At 49.8% G+C, this 27,654-nt stretch overlaps 1 protein-coding gene across 1 annotated transcript; it reads left to right on the plus strand.

Annotated features, from left to right (window-relative positions):
- Positions 1–840: 840 nt before the first annotated feature.
- On the plus strand, positions 841–27,463 carry VPS45 (vacuolar protein sorting 45 homolog; the record flags this gene model as incomplete). Its single annotated transcript, XM_079547580.1, has 15 exons — positions 841–933; positions 1,007–1,141; positions 1,218–1,278; positions 3,823–3,902; positions 4,351–4,419; positions 4,710–4,847; positions 5,235–5,345; positions 6,579–6,713; positions 7,074–7,187; positions 7,821–7,988; positions 11,460–11,618; positions 12,274–12,381; positions 13,173–13,294; positions 20,232–20,363; positions 27,376–27,463. The coding sequence occupies 15 exons, from the start codon at positions 841–843 to the stop codon at positions 27,461–27,463; spliced, it is 1,713 nt and encodes a 570-aa protein (XP_079403706.1).
- Positions 27,464–27,654: the final 191 nt, after the last annotated feature.

The raw sequence follows: 27,654 nt of genomic DNA on the forward strand, positions 1-27,654 counted from the left end.
CCAGGGCTGGAGCCCCCAGGACAAGAAAGACAGGGAGCTGTGGGAGAGGGTCCAGAGGAGCCACAAAGATGATCAGGGGCTGCAGCACCTCCCCTACAAAAACAAGCTGAGGGAGCTGGGCTCGTTCAGCCTGGAGAAGAGAAGCTGCAGGGTGACCTCATTGCAGCCTGCAGTGCCTGCAGGGAGCCTGCAGCCAGGAGGGGAGGCAGCTCTTGGGCAGGGGAGATGAGAGCAGGCCAGGGAACGGCTGGAAGCGGAGGGAGGGCAGCTGGAGGCTGGGGATCAGGGAAGTTGTGTGCTGGGAGAGCGGTGAGGGGCTGAACAGCTGCCCAGAGAGGCTGCGATGCCCCGTCCATCCCTGGAGGGGTTGGAGGCCAGGCTGGATGGGGCCCTGGGCAGCCTGGGCTGCTGTGAAACGTGGGGAGGTTGGTGGTCCTGCGTGTGGCGGGGAGTTGGAGCTTCGTGATCCTGGAGTCCCTTCCAACCCTGGCCATTCTGTGATTCTGTGATCTCCTGAGGTCCCTTCCGACCCCTACATGCTGTGATTCTGTGACGTTTAGAAAGCAACGCCACCAACCTGTGTCACACTGATACGGCTCCTTCCTGAAAACCTCCGTGCGAGCTGCGCGTCGCCCGGAAAGCGAAGATAGGAGCGCTCTGCGAGGCATGCCGGGAGCCGTAGTCCAGCGCCGTGGGGCGCGCAGGAGCGGAAGTGCGGCGCCGCGCGGCATGCCGGGAGCCGTAGTCCGTCCCCGCGCCGCTCCCGCCATCCCCTGCCGCTGGAGGGCTGCGCGGCCCGGCGCGGAGCGGAGCGGAGCGGGGCTGAGGCGCACAGCGGAGATGAACGCCGTTCTCGCCGTGAAGCAGTACGTGTCGAAAATGATCGAGGACAGCGGGCCGGGCATGAAGGTGCTCCTGATGGACCGGGAGACGGTGAGCGGCGGGGCCGGGCCGGGCGGGGCGCGGGGCCGGTGTTCGGCGCGCGGTGACGCGGCGCTCCCCGCAGCCCGGCGCGGTCAGCATGGTGTACACGCAGTCCGAGATCCTGCAGAAGGAGGTTTACCTCTTCGAGCGCATCGACTCCCCCGGCAGGGAGCCCATGAAGCACCTGAAGGCCGTCTGCTTCCTGCGGCCCACCAAGGTGAGAGCCCTCCCCGCGGGGAGGCGGTGGGGCTGAGCGCCTCTGATCGCCGCTCTGTCGCTGTGTGTTCCTTCAGGAGAACGTGCACTGCCTCATTCAGGAGCTGCGGAGGCCGAAGTACAGCATCTATTATATCTGTAAGTACGTGCTGTTCGGAGCTCCCGACGTTCAGCGAGGCGCCGATGGGAGGCGCTGGCCTCCGCCGCGGGCAGAGTGCCACTGAGATTCTGAAAATGCCTGAATTGCAGGTTTTACATTGTTTAGATCGCCAGATCTAAGTTTACCCTTTAATGTATTTATCGGTGGTGCAGACAGTGGGACCAAGTGCACCCTCAGCAGTGGCTGATGGCACTGAGTGGATCACAGAATCATAGGGGTTGGAAGGGAGCTGCAGAGATCACGGAGTCCAACCTCCTGCCAAAGCAGTTCCTGCAGCAGGTCACACAGGTCGATGTGCACAAGTCGAGGTGGGTCTGGAACATCTGCAGAGAAGGAGACTCCACCACCTCCCTGGGCAGCTGTGCCAGCGCTCCGTCACCTCACCTAAAGCAGTTCTTGCGCACATTTGTGCGGAACTTCCTGCGCTGCAGTTTCTGGCCATTCCCCCTTGTCCTGTCTCTACACACTGCTGAAAACAGTCCGGCCTCGCCGCTCTGCCCCCCACACCTCAGATATTTACAGACCTGGATCAGCTCCCCTCTCAGTCTTCTTTTCTCAAGGCTACACAGACCCAGTTCACTCAGCCTTTCTCCATAGGGGAGATGCTCCAGGCCCTTCACCATTTCGTGGCCTTCTCCTGGACTCTTTCCAAGAGATCCCTGTCTTTTTTCATACAGAGCCCAGAACTGGACGCAGTACTCCAGATGAGGCCTTACCAGGGCAGAGTAAAGAGGAGGATCACCTCCCTCGACCTGCTGGACACGCTCTTTTTAATGCATGCCAGGATGCCATTGGCCTTTTTGGCCACGAGGGCACACTGCTGGCTCATGGCCGACCTTTCGTCCACCAGGACACCCAGGTCCCTCTCCGCAGAGTGGAGCGGTGCAGTTGGCACAGCAGAAGGAAGGGATGGTGTCCAAAGGGAGCTGGGCAGGCTGAGGAATGGGCCCACATATAAACTCAGTGAGGTTCAACAGGGCTGAAGGCACAGTGTTGGGTCGGGGCAATCCCAGATACGAGTACGGACTGGGAGAAGAACTCCTTAAGAGCTGTCCTGCAGAGAAAGATTTGGGAGTCCTGATGGATGAGAAGCTGGAGATGAGTCAGCAGTGAACGCTCACAGCCTACCAGGCCAACTGCATCCTGGGCTGCACCAGCAAAAGGGTGGCAGTGGGGCAGGGAGGGATTTTCCCCCTCTGCTCTGCCCTCGTGAGGCCCCATCTGGAGTAGTGCATCCAGGGCTGGACAGCTGTTGGAGAGGGTTCAAGGAGGCCATGAAGATTGTCAGAGGGCTGGAGCACCTGTCCTGCAAAGAAAGGCTGAGGGAGCTGGGGGTGTCAGCCTGGAGGAGAGAAGGCTCCAGGGAGACCTGAGAGCAGCCTTCCAGTACTTAAATGGTGGTTATAAGAAAAATCAACTTTTTCCTCAGATAGTGATTGGATAAAGGGGAGCACTTTAAAATGAGAGGGGAGATTTAGGCTGACATTGGGGAATATTTTCAGTGAGGGTGTGATGAGGCCGTGACGCTGCTGCCCAATGTGCAGCCCAGTGTGTGGGTGCCCCATCCCTGGAGGTGCCTAAAGCTGTGCTGCATGGGGCCCTGGGCAGCCTGACGTGGGGAGGGGGAGCATCCAGCCCATGGCAGAGGGATTTGAGCTCTGTGATCTCTGAGATCCCTTCCAACTGAAGCCATTCTATGAAATTGTTTTAGAAAAAGTTACGTGCATACAAAATAAAATAGTTAAACTGAAACAACTGATAAGAATCTTCATAAAGCAATGCCATAACCCACGTTACTCTCCTGTGGCTATTCCTGAAAACTTCAGGGATTTTGAAGCTTCGTGGTGCTTCGTAAACATGAAAGAAGCTGGCTTTAGAGTGCCTTTATTGCAGTGGAAACAGAGATGAGACACTGGCCTAAATGTTGAAGGTAAATCATTCAGAGGCAATGTTAACTTGTTGGGCCAAACCCAGAACGCAGCATCTTGTAACCCTGGTGGATGAGGCAGGAGTTCCTCACGCGTTCTGTTCGTGCTGTGGAATATTCGGTAGGTTTGGAAATGGAAACGTAACTACAGCAGCTTTTCTGCTGAGGTGCAGCCGTCGTGCACGCCAGGTTCTGGGCAGTGATCCGCAGTGGCCTCCAGGTGTCCCCGTCGGCCCGCAGTGCTGGAGGAGCAGCTCCGGGTTGCAGGGGCGGGGGGTGGTGACCTGCTGACACGGCGATGCTGAGAAGCTCCAGCTTGCAGTAAGCTGGCCACAGTGTTAAACGAGTTAATAGTGCTTATCTTTTAGCTTTATAAATCTACTAATTACAGCCATGTATGGCGTTACCTAATTGAGCAGATGCTGAGCAGGGAGAGGTAAGAGAGACTACCTGCACAGTAATTATGGGTGTGAAGGCAAATTGTGTTGCAGTCCACTCCTGTCCAGGGGAGAATCGGGTCATGCTGTGCTGTGTGTTCTTGTGTTCTGTGTCACTCACGGAGCCCAACTGCTCTTTCTCTGTTGTTTTCTTTCAGATTTCAGTAATGTGATCAGTAAGAGTGATATCAAGGCATTAGCTGAGGCTGATGAACAGGAAGTTGTGGCAGAAATTCAGGTGAATTTTGAATCTTTTAAGTAGATTTCTTAATCCGAGGGCATTAGGAGGTGAATACACACGCTAGCAAACATGCATGTCTCAAAAGGAGGACTCTGGAGGTCTTGAACAGTGAGCAACAACACTGCAGAAAACCCGTGTGTTCCATTTCTCTCTGCCCTCCAGTTGCTGGAGCTGCTGCTGGTGCTGCTGGCATCATTTCACAAGGCTGCTGCGTGTTTGCTGGCATCAACAAAGAGCTATCTACGTGAAAAGTACAGCAGGAAGTGGCAGTGGAGTTGTCAGCAGAAGTGTAAAGATGATGAGTATGTAGGCACGGAGGAAGGAGGAGTGATCAGAGTCAGGGAGTGCAGCGCTTAGGGTTTTAACGTTGCCGATACACATTGCTCTTGTGGGCTGAACAGGGCTTGGCAGGGCATTAACTGTATTTGCTTTCACTTGTTGGCAGGAGTTCTATGGAGATTACATTGCAGTGAATCCACACGTTTTTTCTCTCAACCTCTTGGGCTGCTGCCAGGTATGCAAAAAGCTCACTGTCCTGCGGGGCTCCGGGGCCTTGTTTTGTGGTGACAGGGAGCCCAGTAGCCACAGCCAAGTGGGTGCAGTGGCAGTGGTTGCCCAGCAGGCAGAATGCCGTGTCCAGCCCCAAAGGGTGGCTGGCTGTAAGCAGGAATTACAGTCCGGACTGTGGCCTTTGGTGTACCTGCTCCTGTAGTCAACATGCAGTCTGCTTGGAGGGAAGTGCAGCTTCATGGGACAAAGGGTTGGGGACGGCACGTCCATCTCTCAAGCAACCTTTCCTTGTAGGGTCGCAACTGGGATCCAGCCCAGCTGTCCAGGACAACTCAAGGGCTGACTGCTCTGCTTCTGTCCCTGAAGAAATGCCCCATGATTCGATACCAACTCTCTTCTGAGCCAGCAAAGAGGCTTGCTGAATGTGTGAAGGTGCGGTGAGCAGTGTTAAGTGAGTTTGGCGACTTTGCTTAATTTTTGTTGAACGTTTTTTCCATAATGTTCTTTAGCCAGTTCTTGTCAGTCCTTCCATTTCTATGTTATGTGGCTTTCGGCAGGTCGCATCCCCTTGTTTCTGCCTCCCCCCACCTATGCAAGAAGCGAAGGCCCTTATTTCTCACAAGTCCCATTAACTGCAGTGCGTTACTGATGCCTTTTGAAAGCAGGAGCTGTTTTCTCAATAGCAGTGTAGACTGAGATAGCAGTGCAGCTTGTTTTTCTCCAGCTTTTCACTTTTTATTCATCTGTTACAAAAGTGAGGGGGAACTTCTTCCAGGTATACTTATAACCAAGTGGTTTTTTTTGTATGTTTCTCAACAGCAAGTAATCACTAAGGAGTATGAGCTGTTTGACTTCCGTCGCACTGAGGTTCCTCCTTTGCTCCTTATTCTGGACCGCTCGGACGATGCCATCACCCCCCTGCTGAACCAGGTGAATCACCTCAGCTGTCCAAGGGGGAGCAGTGAGTGCTGGCAGTGCACACAGCCTCGTGGCAGCAGCTCACAGCCTGACGGTGTGGTTTGTATTCAGGGGTAAAAAGTATTGCCCCCGTTCTTTTGCAGTCTTTCTTTATCTTGTGGCTCAATTTTCAGACTGTTGAGCGTGGATTGTACGTGTTGGCTTCACAGGCAGAGGTGGCCAAAGATCAGATCAAGTACACTTTCACAAGACACACTTTGCATTTGGAGTCCTGGTGTCTCAGCAGTGTTGTGTTAAGTGGTGTGTCTGTGCAGGCTGCTTGGTAGTACGTGGCCATGTTTACAGAGTGACCTTGTCCTGGCGTATTTCTCGTTCTTTGTTGTTGATGGGTGGCAGCATTTTTCTGTGATTTGTTTCTTTGCTGATTGCCGCTGTGCTGCAGACCTGGCATCGCTCTCTTTCTCTCCTTTCTGTGGGATATGCTCAGATCTCAAGTCACTCTGGGTTACCCCAGCTGCAGGCAGCGCTGTGTGGGAGCTGGTGGCGATCCTTGTGCTCTGGAGCAATCTGATAGTCAGCAGCCAAGCTCACGTGTGGCTTGTAGAGTTAAGGACAGCGCTCAGCACAGGGTACCAAAAGTGTTGTCTGCTGTGTGGAGATTTTCTGTCCAGAAGAGAAAGTCAAGTGAATGTAAATGCAGCATCAGGCATGCCAGCACTCTGATCAGCTTTCAGTTTTCTCTCTAAATTAAAATGAGTCTTCCCAGAATAAACATAGGAACTCACTGATGTACAGGAACTCTCCAATTGCTGCGTAAGAAGCACAGGAGTGTGTAGGAAATTATAGTTTGTAACTGTGGAACCTCTGCAGCCAAAAATAAATGTTCATTCACAAGAGAAGGGGGAGCTAATGGTGGCAAATAGAGCTGCTGGAACAGGAATACGAATCCCAGTGGTTGTGCTTTTAGAGTCATTTCCTTTGAATGTACCTGCGGTAAGCAGCCTGGATGGGGGTGGTTTTCCTACATGTTGGCATCAGCACCTCTGACACTGAGATGCCTTTGTGATAGGAACAGCATTTATTTCTGACTGTAATGTTCTGACAGAAGTTTGAGGAGGAGACCCTCTGAGTCCGCCCTGTTACTGGAGGAATGGGAAATGACCTTGAGCAGCCCGGAATCTTTTCCAGTGCAGTGTGGTACCGTGCTGAAGCCAATACTCGCCTTTCTCTCTCCACATGTGCCAGTGGACGTACCAGGCTATGGTTCATGAATTGCTGGGCATCAACAACAACCGCGTTGACCTCTCGCGTGTGCCGGGCATCAGTAAGGATCTCCGGGAGGTGGTCCTGTCTGCTGAGAACGACGAGTTCTACGCCAACGTAGGTGGCTGTGTCTTATGGTGGGGATCTCCCTGAGTAGCTGAATGCTGGAGTCAGGTTCCATTCTTGGAACCTTTCGGTCCTTCGGTGACTTTGAATGTTAAGGTGAGGAAAGTTTATGTAGGGTGAAGTCACTGTGTCGTGCAGGCAGTGTCTGATGTGTAATAACACGGCTTTTTGATAGTTGTAAATAAAATCTGGACCAATCACGAAGCTGTTTGGTCAAGTTTGAGTGTCAAATAGATGAGGTGATGTGCAGTGGTACTGAAGTGTTTTGGGTTCAGAGTGTCTCTGTGTCTTAGCTGTATCAGAACTCGTGTTCAGATGATTTTCTCTCAGCTGCCTCCTTGTTCCATGCAGAACATGTACCTGAACTTTGCAGAGATTGGCAGCAACATCAAGAATCTTATGGAGGATTTCCAGAAGAGGAAACCTAAGGAGCAGCAGAAGCTGGAATCCATAGCAGATATGAAGGTACCGACAGGACTTGGCAGGTAGTGCAGGTCACTGCTGACTGCACGCTGACAGTCTGCATTCAGTTCAGACCTCTGCAGTGAGTGATCTGGGGGGCAGGAACCACTGTCCTGTGTTCAGCACGGTATTTTTTACTGGGATCCAGGCCCTGGGGTTGGCCTTTCTGCACCGCTGCAGCACAGCTGCTTGCTCTGACTGCTCCCTGAGCTGCTTTTAGAGCCTGCTGGAAGCCAGAATCCCCCCAGCTGAGTTGATAAGCTCTAGTTCAGGTACTTGGCGTAACCCAGTGTGGCTGTGTAGACTTCCTGTCTGAGCCGGGTCACTTGGCAGCTGCCCACAGCAGGGTCTGTTAATTCAGTCGCTGCTGACGATTTAAAGAATCCTGGCAGTGTCTCTGGAGTTACTTGATGTGTTCTTTTATTTCGAGTGTAAACAAAAAGCACAACCAAAAATCTCCTTGTATCTGGAGAAATCTTCCAGTCTCTTTCTGGATTTGAGGTGCCTGACCATCCGTGCACCTGCAGTGGTCTTGCTTATTAGTGGATCTGTACAACCTGGTGACAAATTGTATAAACCACTCTTGTCTGCTGCTTTTATTCTGAAGAAGGTGTCGCTCTGGTTTCCCCCTCGCAGGCATTTGTGGAGAACTACCCTCAGTTCAAGAAGATGTCAGGCACGGTGTCGAAGCACGTGACGGTGGTAGGAGAGCTCTCGCGACTGGTTGGTGAGCGCAGCCTGCTGGAGGTGTCTGAGGTGGAGCAGGAGCTGGCCTGTCACAGCGACCATTCCAGCGCCCTCCAGGTACTGCGGGCTCGGAGCCTGGCTGCGGTCCTTTGAATTCAGATGTTTTGCTGCTGGCAGCCTCCTGCTGATGGAAGTTTGATACTGAGAATCAGTGGGAGTTTGGCGTGCAGATGTCCTGCAGGGTAGGGATGTAAGATGTTAGGATTACTCTCCTACCTGTTCAGTTCCGATGGGGATGAATCAGAGTTAATAACTGGCTTGAGAAGCATCTTTGCACAGTCTGTCTACGTTTCACAGCACAGCATTCCTTCATTGTATGTGGCTGGTTGGGACCTGGCAAGCTGCCTGGATAGGCACCAGTAAAACAAAACTTGGACCCCTATGCAGGAGCTTCTTGTATTTGTTGGGAAGGAGAAGAAATGGAATCCATAACTAAACCAGACCATTCCTTGGGATGATGGCTTTTACTTCTTTTCTAACAAACAGTGTAAAACAGTGAAAAGCCTTTTAGATAAAAGATTTCTTTGGCAGAGAGGACTGAAAAAGCCTACAAGAGACTTCTGTTGTAGCTGAGTTTAGACTGAAGTTTTGACCCTGTGCTGCCTTGTTGGATTCCATGACCTGACCTAATATCTGACAGTATGTCAATAATGATGAATTGTGGCTGCTGACTGTTCAGAGAAAATAGCAGTATTGTTAAGAGTGACTGTATTACAGCAGAGTTCAACCACTGACTCAGTATTAGAAAGCGAATCATTTATTTTTTTATAGCTGGGATAGAAGTTACAGCATATAATGGAGTCATTCACACTTTGATTAGAAAATAGAAAGAATTTCGAACAGATCTGACAGACATGTTTTCTTTACCTCTGTTACTCTGTTGTCCAGGTGGGTGGCTAAGTGACAACATCAGCTCTTCGAGCACTGCTCAGCACAGACGTGCTGAAATCATCACAGCTCTATGGATCTACCAGCATACAGATGGGACTTGGTAGCTTATATTTGGTAGAATTTTGATGACCAAGTATTGAAGTGGGATTGTAACCATAAAATGCATTTGCTGAGCACAACCCCTCATGCTCTCTTGCTATGTTATGGTTTCTAGGTTTCTTGTGCAGGTTAAAAGACGAATGTTTGACTTCTATCAGCACATCTTGTCTGTCTGTGATCTTTGTTTCTGATGTTACAAGCTGTGCTCTGCTGAAGGCAGCGCAGAGTTTGAGTGCTGAATGTTGGGTGCTTGGCATTGGGGTCCATTTTGAAGAAATGTTGATTTTTATTGTAGTCGGTTACCTCAGATTCACTGGAGGAAGGGCTGACATGAACTTCTGGAGGTGGAGCAGTTGCATGTTACAGCTTTAGGGTTAGAGGAATGCGTGGCAGTGCTGGAAGCTGGAGTGAGATGGAGGGAGAGCAGCCCCCACTGAGCGGCACGCGGTGGTGGTCAGGTTGTTAGCTAGGCTCACCTAATTCAGGTCTCAGTCTGCACTGAGTGGTGTTTTGCAGTTTTTATGGCACATCGGCTGCCTGCATTTCTTTACAGCCACATGCCTAAAGGGCTGTGTTGTGTTTCTATCAACTGAGAGGGACTGAAAACCAAATAGCAGCTAGAGAATAAATGCAAAATGCAAAAATGGAAGTGGTATCTTTCTATATGAGAGATCAGTATCTCTTTAGTTGCAGTGCCCCAGGCTGTTCCCTGCTGCAGTCTCTTAATGGCAGCGAAGGGGCAAGGCCACAGACACAATGGAGAATAACCAGTGCACAAAATAAAGGCAGAATTGTTCTCCCACTGATGTAACTTCAGCAATTGTTAATTTCTGTGGTGGCCTGGGGCCCCTGAGAACAGTACGTTTTGGTTATTCTTTTCCTGGTCTCTTATTAATCCTGACATTGTACATGAGCCTTGAGAGATGAATGGGAGGTTTTGAATCCCATCTCCTTAGATGGACAATAGCTTTTCTGTTTACAAGTTTCCCACTTATAGAGGCATTGCCACTGTGCTGCCAGCACAGGATCCAGAACGTGGCAAGCAGGCATCGCTGTGGGACTCTGCCCTCACCCTGGCAGGTGAATTCCTGACCACAAGAAGAGTTTCTTCGTTAACTTCAGTGAACAGTGAGCAGCCAGGATTTCACCCCATGTTTTTGTAACTGGTCTGCATCAGTGGAACGGATGGCAACAAACACAGCTGAATCAGTTCGGTCGGTAACAACTGTTACAGTATTGTTTCACAGCTGTTCACTGAATATTTCCGTGCTGCCTCTCTGTTCTGGGAGGCTGGGAGAATGTTGCCAAGATGTGCTGGGATTTTTGGAGTGTTTGAAGGTCATGTTCTGCTGTAGCATGGAAAAAATCCTCCTCGCTGGTTCTGTCCCTGCCTTGGAAGTGCCGTTTCAATCGCTGTACGACTGGAAGCTCTGCTGCTCTCTTACACTTGAGTCAATACAGGCTGATGTTTTGCTTTAAGCACAGGGAGGACTGCAGACTTTGTTGTGCCCTGAAGTGCAGTCCGGTCCTCAACCTGCAGGTGCAGTCAGCAGTGCTGCCTCTTCCTTGAGATCCATCTCCAGGCTCGGCGTTAAGGAGCCTGTTGCTCCCACTGCTCTCCTAAGCTGCCAACTTGGCTCTGGTGTTTTTTCCTCTGTTAACTTCAGTATCTCAACTGTGCGGCTCTGCGCAGTGACTGAGGAGCTGCAGAGAGGAAATAAGTGCTTCTGCTGTAATGACAAGGAGTAGCACTTACAGGGCAAATTGTCAGCTGACAAGATAGAATAACGTCCTGCCCGCAGTCCCTGCAGGGAGCATGGCATGCCTCAGGGCTTCTGAGTCTGTTCTGGAAATGCTTTAGCAGGTGGCCTCTGGGATGTGCAGTCCTTGTGTTTACAATGCTGCCATGTTCTGTTCAGCAGAAAAACGAAAAATCTGCATGTTAGAAGTAAATAACTGTGGATTTCTGTATTTATTTCTCCAGTAATCTTTCTTTGCCTTTCAGTGCTTTAATTCTTTCTTTGTTTCAAAGTGCTTTGTTTGCTTCCCCCCAGCCCCACACTTCTCACATCCAGAGATTGTCTGAGACTTCGATGCTTCATTCCCACACCTTCCACAAGAAGACAAACTGTAGCTCTGCTAGCACTTTTTCCTTGATGGTTGATATTACGATGGAACCTGTGGGCCAGCTTTTGCTGTATTCAGGTTGGAAAAGGAAAGGGCAAAGATTAAAGGTTTCTGCAAGCTTCTGCGACCCCATTTGGGAGGAGTGCACTGAGCTGGGCTCACTGTGAGGCACATTATGAGAGTTACAGAGAATTACAGGGATTCCAGTCATGAAAACAACTTGCAGTCCATTATACTGCAGTAAATCTAAACAAAGAGCATATAAGAAGCTCAGGTCTGTTGCTTATGGTCGCTTAATTCCCTTGCGTTCCCCCTGCTTGCAGTTTTGTTACTAAGCAATGGGCTTGATGTTATTTGATTTCATGTGCTCTGAAGGCCTCTCCATTGATCCCACTTGGTATCTTGTTGCAGAATGTGCGGCGCCTCCTGCAGAACCCCAAGGTGACTGAGCTCGATGCTGCCCGGCTGGTGATGCTCTATGCCCTGCACTACGAGCGGCACAGCAGCAACAGCCTGCCAGGGCTGATGGCAGATCTCAAGAATAGGGGTGTTTCTGAGAGATACCGAAAGGTAATGCAGTATTTCTCCTTCTGCTGGATGAATGAGCGGGGCAGAAGGGCACACAGGTGTCGGATTGTTCTTGGTGGAGGATGCCTGTTGCTTGCCTTAACGTAGCATAAAACTTTTTTTCTGTTGAATTGCACCACATTTCTCAATAAGAGCACAGGGCTTGGCTGGGGCCTGAAGATGTTAAAGGCATCGCTAATTACTTAATGTCCATTTCCAAAATCAGTGATGTCATGAAGGATTCTACAAAGTAGAGATGGTGTGTTTGGCAGGAGTCCAGACCTGGTGTATGGCACGCACTTTTCCTTTCTCCTTCTTCCACCTCCTGCTGAATAGGCAATAGCTGTAGCAAGGGACTTAACCAAAACAGTAAGGGGGGCTTGGCTGGGAGGGAGAGGGTGGCAGAGCTTGAGGATAATGTCACTGTATCTTCATCTTCTGGTGTGCTGTCACTGCAGAGGACTGTGGGAATGAAAGCATTTCTCCTTATGCGGGCAGTGCCATGGCTTCTTGTGTTCAGAGAACACTTCTCTTCCTTCTTTCTTCTCTTTGACTTCTTGGTCATTGTTCCAGTACCTCCACTGAACCTGATAGGACAGCTATGTGAAATTTTGTTTCCCAGGTTAACAGCACTCTGGTTTTGCCTCTCTCTGTACAGCTGGTCTCTGCTGTTGTGGAATATGGAGGGAAACGGGTCCGGGGCAGCGACCTGTTCAGTCCCAAGGATGCTGTAGCCATCACAAAACAGTTCCTCAAAGGACTGAAGGTATGGATCTGCCGTAGATGGAATAATGACAGCTTTAGTCAAAGCTCCAGTAATGGGGCAGGATTCTTAGCCGTGCGTTCTGGCTTTCAGAGGTGTTCATGTTTTAGGCCTGGCTCTGTCTCCTTCCCAGGGGCCTACGTGGCTCAGTGGCCAGAAGGGTGGTGGTGGGGGTGGCCCAGATAAAAGAGGAACAAAAAAACCCAGCGGCAGTGATTTAAGGAAAAAACCTTAATGAAATGCAAACTAGTTGGAATTGAAGCTAATAAATCAAATGAATGAAAGAGAGTTTTTGGTACTGAGTCTCTGATGTTGCATCGGCCGCCAGGGAGCTGGAAAGAGACAGAGATCGCGTGACCTCTCCATTCTTTTGTCTTTTCCCTCCTGCCGGAAGACAGAAAATAACAAAATGAAGTCTTCTGGTGCTGAGTCTTTTCCTGGCCCGTGGAAGCTGTAGTTCATTCTTCTCTTCAGAACACGGACCTGCCCCATGAACTCCTCAGCTCCCACCCTGGCATGGTGCTGTGGATGTAGAATACCGATGCAAAGAGCGATAAAACCATGACACAGAGTTCAATAGCTTTTTAGAGGTCTAATAGTAAGTGCGCTGAACATTTGAGGTGTAATTCTCATTTTAGGCAATGGAAATTGGTTGCTGAAAAGCCCCTCTAAGTCTCGACTCAGTGGTTAATAGCTGCTGTATCCATCAGATGCTGGGGCTTTGCTGATCAGCTTTCTTTCAGCATGCTGCCTTGCTGTATTTATTCATAATGGGAGCTTCTTTTGCACTGTAGGGTGTTGAGAATGTGTATACACAACACCAGCCTCTCCTTCAAGAAACACTGGATCAGCTCATCAAAGGAAAACTGAAGGACAGCCAGTACCCCTACTTGGGTCCCAACACGCTCCGTGACAGGTATGTGGGGTCTTGCTGGGCAGCACCTGGAGTTGAAAAACGTCTGCTCCTCCCTGTGCTCCCACTTGCTTTATTCTTTGCCCATAGGTGAAAAAAATTCAGGCTTGCCGAATAAATGTTCTGATCAAGTAGGTATTTCTTGAGCTGTCAGGTAGGTGCCAGGCTGTTAAAGCTGAAATACAGTCGTCTTTTGTCCATGTTCAGTGCTGACCAAAACATGACATTCCCACTGGAAGTAAGAGCTTAGGTAAGGATGAAGGCACTGCACCAGGCTGCCAGGATGTTCACATGATGGATTTCAACATGCCCCCTAACTTCAGTCCGTGCCATCTGGCGTTTACGTGCAGAGAACCAAAAATAGTCCAACTGCTAACTCTCCCTTCTGAGCCAGTTACTATTTCTGATTAGAATGGGATGTTGCTGATTGTGGCCAGTAACTGTAATTGAAAAGAACTCTGGCTGCCTGGTTCTAGCTGACTTTGCTAGATCTAGGCTAACCTGTTGTCAGTGAAGTCATTGAAGATAAATGTGGGCCTCAGAGGGAGGCACTGAGTTGGTAGAGAGAGCTACAAGTTCTTTAGCAGCTTTCTGTACAAATCACCCATTTGTTTGGTATCTCAGTTTCCTTTCTGTAAGTTACCTTAAGTTCTGCGGCATGCTGGCTGGCATTTCTTATTCCTCCTAGTAGTGGTGTCCTTGGAGGGGAAGATCTTGATACTGCTTTGGTTCCTTTGGGTGATCTGTGGTGAGACCAGCACAGCTGTTCTCTCAGTCTTCTCAAATGTTCGCTGAATGCCGCAGGGTTTTACTTGCAGCATTACAGCAGTCATCGTGCCCTTCACACCCTGCACATGAGTGGCTTTTTATCAGCAACTGCCACATTTGTGGCATTTACTGCAGGGAAGTCTGAGCTAAATGGAATATGCAGGTTTGTTTGGAGCTGGAGGAAGTGGGCTTGGGGACCAAGGGGCAGCAGCGTCAGGTCGGTGGGAGGAGCAGGATCGTTCTGTCTGGCTCTTTGAGGTAACACACACACTGGTCTTCCCACTTAGCCCTGCTTTGGGGCATCTGCATCCACCTGAGGAAAGCAGAAATGTATTTCGTAACAGGGAAGGATCCAAATTCCATGCCAAGTTGGTGGCAGGGGATATAAATCACTTTGTTTATGAATTAAAGAATTATAATCATACAAGAATCAGTTTGTTAACGTATGTCCTTGGTAGACTGAAACCTGCCTGCCTTACTCCAAATTTTCCTCTAAAAAATAAAATGGTGGAGTTTGGACAGGGTGGATGGGCAGTTTTAGTGAGTGTGAGATATCAGGGCCCCTTCCTATCCCCTGTCCCCTGCAGATATGGCAGCAAGAATGCTGTCCTCCATCTCCTTGAAAGGAGCCCAACGAAAAGAAATGGAGTGATGGGATCTGAAACAGAGTGGGCAGAACAGCAGACCTGCGTCCAGGCAGCCCTGACCCTGGTTGCTTCTGAACTAACTAAAAGCAAATGGTCTTCTGACCTTTGTTTTCTCATTCTTAGGACCCATTTACGTTCTGCTGAGTTGTGTTTCACTTAGGTTCCTCTTTAAATGTTTAAGAGCGTGTGGTTGTTGGGGCTGTTCCCATATGGGGAAATCTTGTTCAGCTTGAGACGTGAGAACTCTAGGAATCAAAGGTTCTGTAGCTTTGACAAAACATCAGTGCCAAAATACTTCTGTGCCTGGTCTTTATTTGCTTTTCAAAACGGAGGTGCAGCACTGTGCTGTATCTTGGGTATGAATATTAAGTGCCATGAAACTGAGTTCTCATCTAAAGACAGATTCTAGCTGTCAATTTTGGAAGAAAAAGAACTGCTGTATGGTGTTGTGATTTTTGGCTTTCGGTATTCCACATCATAACATCATGTGGGGCACTGGGACTTTCACTGTCAATGCTCAGGTCCTGGGTACCTGCCCAGAAGAAAAGAGCTGCATTCCCCAGGGGACCTCGCGCTCAGGGAGAGGAGGTTGAACTCCTGCAAGGTCTCCTGATGCTCTTTCTCGCCTGCCCTTCGTCGTGGGCGCTGCTCTGTCTCCCCGCTGCTCAACTGCACTGCGCATCTCACCTCAGCCTTGTGCTGAGGCCTGTCCACCTTTCGGACATTATCTCTCTCTCATTATATTTGATTTATTAGCTTCCATTCTGGTTATATTGTATTATAGTGTGTTCTCTTGCATTCCGATAATATACTTAGTGAATTAGTTTGTTTCTCCTCAGATCGGTGCCGCTGTTTTTAATTATTTTGGGGTCCCCTGTTTCCTTTTTTTTCCGGAGGTGCAGATCTGCAGATCCCTCCGCCCCACTCGTCACAGAACCGGGCCGAAGCAGCACTTAAACCGCTGACACTGCTGTATGGTGTTGCCGTAGTGCCAAACGAGTTGAGTGAGGACTTGACATTAAATAGTTTTGCAGAACTTTCACTAAATTGCAGCCCGAGGCAAACTGGGCAGTCCTGCCTTCTCGCTGTTTGCAGAGGATGGTGTTACCATGACTGGCAGCAGTTCAGCAGCAGGTCGGGGCAAAACGCTTTGTATTTTTTGATCAAAGGGAGGCAGTTGCTTCAACAGCAGAGAATTTAAAAGGATTCTTTTTAACTGCTTCTTTCTGTATTAAACATCACACTGTTGCGAGGAAGGAAAAGCTCATGGTCCAAATTCATCTGTGGAAATTGGCAGCGGTGAAGGAGAGGGAATCTGCAAAACAGTGAGCAGGGTTCCTAGGAGAGAGCAAGAAGCAATTCTGCTTGATTTTGCTTCCCTTTTCTTTCCTGCTATGTTAAATGCTGTCCTTTTCTAGCAGGCCATAAGCCTGCAGTCCCCTCTACCTTACAGCTGGAAAGTACCAACAGGAAAAGTTCCTACAGCTCCTTCCCATTGCAGCAATCTGTGAGCCCAGCTGCGCCGTGCTCCGCAGAAGATCCTCCAAAGGCTTGTGACACATTCAGAGCGCTGGCTGGGCTCTGCAAAGCGTGCCCTTTGGGTGGCATTTTTGCTTTGTTTATGCTTTGGGATTGCCTGGGAATTTCTCTTCATAGGGCATTTGTCCTGGCAGACCAAGGCCTGGTGGTGCTTTACATGAGAACTCAGTGATACGTCCAGTGATCCAGGGTACGCTGTGACCTACAGCCCGAGTGTGATCTTTCACCTGTGATTTTGTTGAAGGGGGAGCTGCTCTTGGCTGCTTGAGGAGAGGAAGAATTCGGAAGCAGTTCACCGTTATAAACGTGACACACATCTGAAGGGATGGGTGAGGAGCCTCCTTAGGCAGCAAACATAAAATCTCCTTTTTTGGAAACATCAGCTTGCAGCGTGTGCTGTGGCACCGCTCAGCTGTGTCCTTTTTTATCTGATCTCACACAACACCACCCTAAGGATGGTGGAACGTAGTGCCATTGCTAAACCACGCATATTATCTTGGGTTTCGTATGATTGCTGTTTTGTAGCTTTTTTTTTTAGGCCAGAACTCTGGCAGTGTACTTGTTTGTTCGAGGCAGTTGCTTTATCCTCCTCTGTGAAATGCTCAAGCATTTAGCTGTTAAATTGGCAGTTAACCCGAGGAAATACATAGCCACAGATTGGGGCTGAGCAGCACAGCAGCTGGAGGTAGCGTTCCTGCAGATTGCTTTCCCACTAATCCTGTAAGTCTTGGGGTTTCTTCCTGTTCCAAAGTTGCTTACTGTTTGCCCATGATAGAAGCAATCATTCCCTGGGCACTCCATGAGAACACTGAGATGTTTTTCACGTGGCTTATATACGTGTGTGTTCATATGTGTATATATGTATATATATATGGCTTTTTTCCTTGCTGTTGATGTGTGTACATATATGTGTGTACATATAAAACCCAGCCTGAACTTCCATCTGTAGGGTTTCTTAGTTCAGCCTCCCTTTAGCAGTTTGATACATGATCCTCATCAGTGCTACATGAAGTATGGCTGTTCCTGGCACTATCAGGCTGTTCCTGCTTTCATTTAAGGTAGTGGAGGAGTGCTGGGGTGCCGACAGGAATGGTCTCATTATTTGCTGCTGCTTCTCCTGTGTGTACTTAGTTCCTCTTTAGCTTGATGTGATTTGAAGCGGACGTCATCATTTTCGAACCTATTTTAACACATCTGTAGATCCCTTCATAAGACACTTCTCTGTTCTTGACCTTGAGGTTGAAAAACTCTCAAATCGTCCCTCCTGTGCATCTGGGCTTTGCATAAGCGAGAAACACGGTTTCCCTTCCTCAGCCAAGCCTTGTCTCTGTGAAGTGATTGGCTGCTAATGCACAGCCACCTCACTTGTGGAGATCCAACACCAATTCATGTAACTGTGTGTCCTAGAGGGAAACTGTGACCTCGGGACTTGGGACTGCTCCCTGTGATGAGAAGGAGCAGGAGGGGTGTCTTGGGACATGGTAGATGATGGCAGATTCGTGGGCTGGTTCACGATAAGATGATGGGTTGGTAGTTAGGATGTGTTGGCGGTTGGATTTGATGATCTTAGTGGTCTTTTCCAGCCTTGATGATTCTGTGATTCTGTAAGTGGACACATGGGGGTGGTTGGTGTTGAACTTGATGATCTTAGTGGTCTTTTCCAACCTTTACAATTCTGTGATATTTCAGAGGAGCCCATGGGAACTGGCCACACAGCTTCTGCATTGAAATCTTCAGGTCTCTTAAAGTTCCAACCCAAAATGCATAAATGATGGCATTGGAGGTCGATGCTGTGGACTTCAGGCTGCTAATAGGCTTCATTTCCCTGTTGCTCCTGTGATCCAGTTAGTAAAGATGTCTTTACCTGGAAGCTCCATACTGACCTGCAGGCTTCCTTACCTGAAAGGGATTCTCCCTAAGAGCTGTGCATCGCCTACACGCCACATCTCTTACACATATTGTGATAAAAATGGGTTTGTAAGGATTTTTAATATGATTCTTTTTTTTTTCAGACAATCCACAGCTGCTTATCAGATCCCTTCATTGCTGTGCTTTGCCTTCCCTCTGATTTCCGTTCCCAAGAGACTTGGGCACATTTGCACCTAGTTTTCAGAGCAGCCGGCCCGAACGCAGGCAAAAGGACAAGGTGCAGCACTGCTCTGCTCTGGGGCTGCTCAGTGGCTCCTGCTGTCACTGCAGAGCAGAACCCTCAGTCTGCCTGAGCAAGATGTCTGAACCTGCACAACTTGGGTGTGCGCTTGCTGTATATAACCTGCTTGTCTTAAGGCTGCAGTGCAGATCTCACAGCCTGTTCCTGCACAGGAGACGCAGAGTAGCTCTGCAGGGAGACAAGCACACGGAATCCCAGTCTCCGTAAGGGAAGCTGATGCAGCACAGACTGAAATCGCGTCCCGTGCTCCTGGCTGCATGGCTGAGCCGTGCACAAGGACACTTGCCACTGTGTCCAGAGAATGCTGGCACAGAGCATCTGATAGAACGTGCTGTAATCATGTGGGCTTCTCTGCAGAGGATTCCATTCTAACTCTTGTACGTTACAAGGAGGCTCTGCAGTAAGTTGCTCACAGGTTTCAGGCGCTGAGGCTGCAGTTTTCCTTCTCCTCCCCACACCGGCAGTCTGCCTGCACCTCCTAAAGTATCCTGAAGACTTTGTTTTGGCTGTTCAGGGCATGTTATGCTGACCTAACCGAAGAAAACACCCATGCTTATTGATTATTGATGATTATTGGTAACAATGGTCGCTTTGAGGAGGGATTTTTCTTACCTGTCTGCATCCTTTCCAGGGGCAGGGAGGCAGTAGTGTGCACCCGATGCTAACACACTTGTTTGGAGCCAGCATCCCATTCTGTTGGCAGAAGCAGTTTTGCTCTTTGTAGGGCTCTCTTGTCAGTGACAGCTCTTCTGAAGTGAGTGCCGCGGCTCCTCTGGGCAGTAACAGGTCTCTGGGGCTTTCCAGGGTGGCTTCTCAGCAAGGAGTAACCAAAGACAGCATTAAGGTGCATGCCAGGGTCATCCCTGTCTTATGCTTCATTTGCTTTGTCACTGATCCAGAGCTTGCGCAAACAAAGCAGATGAATGCCTGCTGCTTTCACCACTGCAGCAAGTGCCTGTGTTCTAACAGAGGTGCCTGCTTGGAAAGCAGAGACTAGTTTTGAGACTGTGACAGAAAGTTAATTGTGTTGAGACTTGCGTGCTCTCCAGAGTTGAAACACTCTGGTTCCAGCAGGGGATGGTGTGCAGCTGACGGGATGCAATCCAGATCTTTCACTATAGATTGTGCAGAAATCGTTCTTTTAGCTTCTAGGTGGTAGCAAAAGCTGATTTATGGGTGGGAAGCACATTGTGCTGTCCTTGAGAGCGGAAAAGCATTGGGGAGAATGGTGCAGGGAAAGACCAGCCTTCCCTTGAAAGCAGGACATGCAGGACATGAGCCTGGTTTTGCATTTTGCTAGATGCAGACACTTCCCATCTCCCTTCCTCCTTTTTCCTCTGTAAAATCCTGTATTTAGGATTCCTTAGGGAATGTAGCCTTGGAGGTAAACCCAAGCATAAATCCTCTGTTCTGTAATCAGCCAGCAAAACTGCAGCTGATCCGTGCCCTTCCAACCAAGCCCGAGAGCACTGAAGCTCCACTGCTGTCCTCGTTTGACTCCAAATTGATCTGAATTTCACAGCCACAGCGGCGTCTCCATCATGCATTGAACATCGGTGATGTGTGGCAGTGGAGCTCCGCAGGGATACGGCGTGTGGGTGTGCAGAGGAGGCTGTCAGGACCGCGAGCACGGAGTGTAAATGTTTAGGAGAGGCAGTGTTTGAAAGGCGACTTCATGGGCTGTGTGTTGTCAGTCTTCAGCCCAGCGCGTCACAGAAATGAAACGTGGTCTGCGAGAGAAACCAGCAGGACTGCTGCCTCCGTGCCATAGCTGGTACGGGATTTATGCAGGTCTGTATTTGTGTCTTTACTGCAGGCCCCAAGATATTATTGTTTTCATCATTGGAGGGGCGACTTACGAGGAGGCACTGACTGTGTACAACCTGAACCGCACCAACCCGGGCGTCAGGGTCGTCCTCGGCGGGACCACCATCCACAACACCAGGAGGTAACAGCCTTACTGCCAGGGATTCTGTGTGCCTTAAACTGCTGAACCGAATGTGAATGGGTGATGCCTGAGGGATCGTCGCTGCTCAGCAGAACACAGAAATGTGTCTAAATGGTCTGAGCCCAGCACTGCTCGTTGTGGCTGAGGGATGTATTATCAAGCTGAAGGTTTAATGTTTGCTTTGCTGAATTCAAGGGCAAGGAAGTAGATCTGTGTAGGTTTTCCTGCTTGTAATTCACCATACACTGTACTGTGAATGAAAAGCCAGTGCAGTGCACAAGGATTCAGAGCTGACTGTGGTGCCATTGCTTCTGTTGAAATCTGGAGCAGTCGCATTTGATAGCAGTGAAGTTAGTGTACCTATGATTAGAATGGAGTTCTGTGATTGCACTGCTTGCAGGCTCTGTGCTGCCCACGAGCCTGCAGAGCATTGGCTGTGCCTTCTGCATTTCTCCCTGGAGAACTTTCCTTATTGGTTTGTTTTACACTCTGAGCTGCCTTTCCTGGGAGGCCAGGCAGTTGTGAGGGCTCAGTCCTGGAGGACTGAGAGCAGCCAGGGAGCACCGAGCGCGCTGAGCTTCACTGATTTCCTGGGCACTGCCTGAGTCATTCTAGCAGCTGGCTAAAAATGCAGGCTGTGTTGAGGATTGTTTTCAGTCAGCACAGCTTGCTGCCTCAGCTGAGCAGAGGCGTTTGTTGCACGTCTTACAGAAAGTCCAAGTAAGAAACCAGCTGAAGAAGTTGGGACCACCACAGGCCCCTGCCAGAATTTAGGATTCCAAACTTGGTCAGTTTTGCTTTTCTGTATCTTGTTTGCCTCACTTTGGTGGCATCTTTGCCTTCCCATCTCACTGGATCCCTAACTAAGCAGATAATTTACTTTGAAATAGCTTCTGCTCCCTGACTGATGTACCTTGTCTCTTGCTTCCACTGAACAACATCTGAGCAGAAAGAATGGCCTCTGTTATAGAATTGCCCCCAGTAATGTCCTACCATCTTATTCCAAGAGAATTATTTTCATTCTTGTAGGAGGCAATCTGCTGTAGGAGTCTTGTCTGTGTGAGCTGAATCAGGACCACTGGAGAGCTGTCACTGAACCAAAGGACGCTGCTCTCAGAAGGGGGGAATGTGAGAGGTGACACGTCTCTGCCATGTGTTGCAGCAGGAAGTGTGGTGAAATCCAAGGCCTGGGGGAGCCCCTTGTTGACCAGCAGCTGCTTGGAGCTGAAAGGGAGCGCCAGGCTGAGAGAGAAGGGCAGCTCCAGTGTGACCAAGTGGGAGCACAAACAGAATGGTGCAGCACTGCAAGAAGTTGTGCTTCTCAACGATGGCATTTTCAGAGCTGACGAACCACTCTGGGTGCCTCAGCAGTGCTCTGGAGCTCAGGAAGCACACGCTGTCATTGCCACAGGCTCTGTATGTCAGAAACACAGCTGCCAGGCGCTTCCTTGATCTCAGTTACTGACAGGTGCACACAGGTGTGGTGCATAGGCTAAAGAATGGTTTTGGTTTAAGGCCATGTCTGCACTGTTGCTGCATTAGGATGTGATATTTTTAACACCCCTGCGCTTTTGCCCTTCCTTTTCACACCTTCACGCTCCAAAGCTGCCTACACAAAGCAGTAATAACTCTTATGCAAGGTGTTCCAGTGGTTCCCACCATCACTTTGCTAAAAAAAAAGCCCAAATCCACCGAATTCCCACTCCAAAATTTGGCCCTTTCTTTGGTTTAATATCAGCTGATGAGAAAGCTCCTGAGCTGGTGATAGCCCAGAAGCAAATTACTGTCATGAACTGGGTTACAGAGGCAAGTCTGTATTAGCCCACATATCAACCAGTGCCTGCTCAAATTACCAGGCTTCCTCGACCTTCTGCTTTCCAGAGTGGCTTTTGAACTAAATCCTGTGCTGGCCAGACCTGGAAATAGTAAGAAAACGAGATCAGACTAGCTGCTTTTTACTTAGGAAACAAAAGAAATGAAGTGAATTGTCATCTTGTAAGGATGCAGAAATGGTTCATGTTCAGCCTGACGTCCAGTGCAACCTCTCAACCTCTCAGTCTACCATTGCATTCCAAGGCTGATTTTGACATCTGCCAACAGTCCTACATCAAACCTTAACCAGCGTTTGTGCTGAGAGCCTGGATAGTGCCATCATCACACGACACTGAAAGCACAAAACCAGAGCGAGGATAGGAAGAAGGCACAGCTTTTCATTCCAGACTGGAGGCCAGGACCTGCTCTGCAAGGGTATCAGTGCAGCACATTCAGCAGAAACTGTCAATGGGGGAGGGAGAATGGAGGAAACCTCCTGGCAGCGTTTGGTCTGGAAGGAAAATGAGCAGGACAGGCGAGAAGGGATGGTTTTAGTTGTAGGTTCCCACCCCTGCTCTGCTGCTGACCTGTGAGGTGACAGTAGGAAACTTTCTGCTTCGTCTGTTTGCAGCAGAAGGTCTCTGAGCTTTGTGAAATTGAAGATTTGCAACTGCACTCCTTAGATTTGTACTGGAAGGAGTAACATTAGCTAGCTGGGGCTTCTACCGTGACTGAGTTTTGGCGCATCCTCTGAATTATTTACAGAAAAACGAGGATACTGTATCAGAATTTGCATTTCAAAGAATGAAGTGAAAAAAAAGAAATAATTTCGAAAGGCTGTGGCTTTGTAGGGGGCTGATGGTACGGGGTCCTGTCTGGGAACACTGAGACGAGGGCTCTCAGGAGTCCTGCTCTGAAGATAGCCCTGTCCCAAGTGAATTGCTTTTCCCTCGTGGCTTGAATAAGATTTCCTGGATGAGGGAAGGCCGCACTGGTAATAACAGCAGAGCTTCCCAGACAAAAAACTTAGTGCTTTTCAGGGGACGGCTGATGCTGTGCAGGAGGAGGAGCAGCAAACAGAACAGAGTGAGTCAGCTCCCACCAGGTACCTGAGGAGAGGAGGAAGGTTTCCTGTCTGCAGCGATCGTAGCAAAGCGTATGAGGATTCTGGCTATATCAGCAGATACAGCAATATGTGAGCAAACCTGGATTTGATGGTGTTCTAACTGCTCCGGTAATCCAGCAGCCTTCCTTTAATGAACCGCTGCTTATTTCTGCTGGATTAGGGCTGATACGTCGTAATAAACAGGGAGATTTTGATATTAATGTGAGGAGCAGCCCGTGTAAGCACACTAATCCCATGCTTTCATTGTTCTTACAGCCCAACTTAAATTGTGATCAACATCTGTGTTTATGGAGTGGGGGGTGGCATTGGGGCATCGATCCGCTTCTTCTCAAGGCTGGCACAAACAAACCCTCAGAGCTGGTTGTGCCATTGCAGCTCCATGTTGGTGTAAAGCTTATTTGTGGAAGAGACAATCTGTGTTGTCCAATGGGATGCTTGAATGGTGGGTGAAAGTGCTCCTTTACATACTGCCTTTGGAAGGTCTCAAATTGGGCACAGGAAGGCCTTTTTAAAGTTTCTTTATGCTACATGGTGATGTCAAGGAGAATCTGCCCGTGTTGATCTTCATAGATTTGTATCCATATATATGCAGGTATTTAATAGCAATGCCCATGTTCTGAAGTGAGGCATGAAGTCGGGGTTCCTTGTAAATAAATCAGGTTAGAGGCTCTGTTGTTGGAGATTATTCCTTGAGTTCACAAACTAACAGACTGCCCCTTACCATTCGGTGTATGGAAGGACACTGATACGTATTGGAAATGTTCTGAGATCCAGCAGGGTTGAAAAAAATCGGTTGTTTGTCAGGATTTTCAGTGTTTTTGTAATCAAACCACATTGTCTTCCTGTTACTTTGGAAATTTTTGCTGCCCTCCTAGAAACCCTTCTGCTACGATGTGATTCTGAGAAGGATAAGGAAGGGCTTTCCTGTACGATGAGCCCAGGCAGGGATGTGCCCCACGGAGGAGATCCCACAGCTGCTGTGTGCACCATCGGCAGCTCTTCTGCTGCCCCTGCCCCCGGGCAGAAGCACCAGGACGTGAGTGCAGAGTCCTCTGTGTTCTCCCTGCAAGGTGATGAGCTGTGAGGAGAGGCTGAGGATTGTTAATTGTGGGTTCTTTGGAGAAGTGTGTGTGTAATATGTTTTTAAATTACAGCCATGGTGAATGTGAGAGTTCATTCTTGACTTGACTCCTGGCCATAGCAGTTACTGAAGAACCCGGATAAATGTGGGCAGATCTGTGCTGGAGTTGAATCTGTGGGTTCCCAGGGGTTTTCTCCTTGGAGGATTTCCGTACGCTGTTGTGTCTGTAGAGGGGCTGGGTGCTCGCACCAAAGAGCTCTGGAGCCTGCGGCTTTGCTGTGGCTTTAGGGCTAGGAGTGACAGCAAAGTGTGTAATTATGGGGCTGTGGAGCCCGGTGTGTTTGGTTGAGAGCTGGAGAGCTGCTGCCACTTCCCAAAGAAAAAGCAAAGTGATTTCTTGCTGTTGGCACACAGCTCCAGCACCGGTCCCATGGGCGCACAGCCCTGCTTCTCCTTCACAGCCACCTGGATTGCAAAGAAATTTCACTGGAGAAGGGGTTAAAAGAGATCAATAATGCCTGAAAGGGGATGAATGAGACCCTGAGACCATCTGGTGCGTGGGGCTGACTCATCCAGAGCACAGGTTAAGCAGGAACCTGCTGTGACTAATCCGAGGGGATGCCAGCCTGACCCACTTACCCACTTCCAGCAATAGCTCAGCTGTCTCTTGGTGCCCAGCTCGGCCGGCCCAGCCCGCGTTGTGATGCCGGTGATGCTGGTGCCCATAGGGGGAGCGCCCACCCCGGCCCTTAGGATCCTTAATCTGGAGGGAACAAGGTGTGGGAGCAGGTGGAGGCACCCCTGGTCCTCTCTGTGCTTCTGTATTTTCTGTGATGTTGGCGATGGGGAGACCGTTGTGCAGGAGCCCCTTTTAAAAGGAAAAGCAAGTCATCCTCTGTTGAGAACTCAGTCTGTGTGGCTCTGATGCCCACAGATAAAGCTGGAGGAGGGACGGCTCTGGCTGTAATTGCTGTGCTGATGGACCACAGCAAAACGTACCTCCTGAACGTCAGGCTGCTGCCCTCAAGAATGCGTATTTCTGAGCAGTGCAGGGTTGAGATCTGCAGATTGGTGCAGGCATTTGCATGTGTTTGTTTGTTTTTAATTTTTAGAAACTCTCAGGATTCACAGCCTTCGCAGGTATCCCCGTCTCACCCCACTTCTAGGTGAACAGAGATTTTGTAGTATTTGCGGTGTATCCTGATTTTTATTTTAGGGTTTTTTTTTTACTTTGTAAGCATTAACGTTAGGATAATTTGATCAGCATATTGAAGGCATGAGTCAGTGGGAGCCGGTGGCAGCGTACAGCGCTGCCAGAGTAACCATCCTCCTGGAAACAGCCTCAGCAGAGCTCACGTGGCAGCAGTGCTGTGGTGCTGCGCGCAGCCTCCCACGCTGCACAGAGTGGCGGTGCAGGCAGCCACCGTCCTGCTGGGGCGCAGGGCCTGCTCCTGCTTGGCTCTGCAGGCGGGAGAGCTGTGCAAGAGTGTGGAAAAGCCTGTAACTGAGCAAAAGCAATGCAGGAAGCCTTAAAGAATCACTCTTTCAAATCCTTCTTTTTATTATTCCTCTTGAATTAGTCTCAAACCTTAACCCACTTCTAGACCTAGTTAGACAAGGTTGCTCCCCTCGCTCGCCATCCTTTGCTGGATTAAGCTGCACTGTGATTTGTGCAGGGGTTGAGGCTGCTGGAATGCAGCGTGCTGCAGCTGATGTTGGGTGAGCTCCAGCACATAGCAGAGAGCTGGTACCTGCTGCTCAGCCCCCTGCACACCCATCCGCCCCGACAAGGAGCGGCTGTGCGCTCATGGCAGCTGTAAGCCTGGAAACTAAACCACCGTGGCATGCTTCAGGGATAGGACTGGCCTTTGAAGACTGCTTGGTGACAGAATGGGTGAAATTACTTCTGCAGACCTGTCGAGGTAGAAATCTTCTCTCTCGCTGCATAACCAAGGAGCCACAGTCCTGCCCACAGCAGGAGTTGGGTGCTGGCAAACAGGGCTGCCTGTGCAGCGATCTCATCTGTACAAGGGCTTTCAGGTGCTCTGCAAGCAAGAATGGGATTTTTCACAGTGTCACACAGCCTAACTCAGCTCTTAAAGACATAACGGGGAATTTAAATGGAAATAGGTTTGGACTAAGACAGAGCAATCTTGTAAGCTCAGATTTCAGTGTCTCGGTCCCCAAAACGGCACAGCACAGACCCCCCTGTCCAAGTTCCTGCCCGCTCCAGGCTGTCCCCTCCAGTTGACCAGCTCTACCCCTGATCCACAGCACAAGGGTTTGCTGAGAATCCCAAATGTGGCCCTGAAGAAGTTGTCCCTTTGTTTTCCTATGTGGAACCATTGCTCTGGTACATGGCTGAGCCAATTGCTTGGGACCCCAACCTCTCTTAGGAAAATCGTAGAGAGAAGGCAAAAGGGTGAAGCTTTGTCTTTAAGCATTTTACTTAGTCCTTGAGCTCTGGCTGGATTAATGCTTGGCTCCCAGAGATTTCCATGAGGCTTATTAGTTGGATTGAACCATAAAACATGGTTCAAACAGGCTGAAATCAGAGTGAGGATCCCAGGCAGGTGAGAGCCCTGCAATGGGCTGAGGGAGGCTGAGCACAACCCAGGGCTGCTTTCAGAATGCCCTGCTGCAAAATGCCAAGGATGCCACAGCAGGAGGTTTCCACCCTGCCTCTTCCTGCTCTCTTATCCTCACAGGAAGGCTGAGAACAAGCAGAAAACCAAGCCTGAGCTCTGACCTTCCTGGGTTTGTTGCCAAGAATCAAATGGGGCTGCCAGCAAACCCAGGTGCAGAGCTGGGCTGAGAGCTAGGAGCTCATTCTGGGAGCCTTACGGGATGGGCATTTAGGGAGGAATGGAGCTTCTCAGCTTCCTCGCCGGCTGCCTGGGTTTTGTTGCCCAGGGAGCACTTGTTGGTGTGGTTCAGAGGCCACGTGGTTGCTTTCTGTTGGCTGGGAGACTAACCTGAGCTTTGCTTGGCAGCTTCCTCGAGGAGGTTACAGCTTCAGGTTTCCGCGGCCGAAGCACCGAGAGCTCCTATGCTGCACCGAGGCCGAGCAGCAGGCGGTGAAGCTGGGGCAGTTCCTGCCTCCCCATCCTCTGTGCTGGCATTGGTGCCTGCATGCAGGAGCGTGCCCCAGACTGCAGCACCCTCACTGCCTCCACTGGACGTGGGACGCTCAGAACATCCCTCTGCAAGCACTGCGTGTCTGCTGCCATGCTGCCCTGAGGCTCTGCGCTGCCGATGTGTCCGGACACACG

The sequence above is a fragment of the Tetrao urogallus genome, assembly GCF_951394365.1.
Source record: "Tetrao urogallus genome assembly, chromosome: 28".
NCBI classification, from domain to species: Eukaryota; Metazoa; Chordata; class Aves; order Galliformes; family Phasianidae; genus Tetrao; species Tetrao urogallus.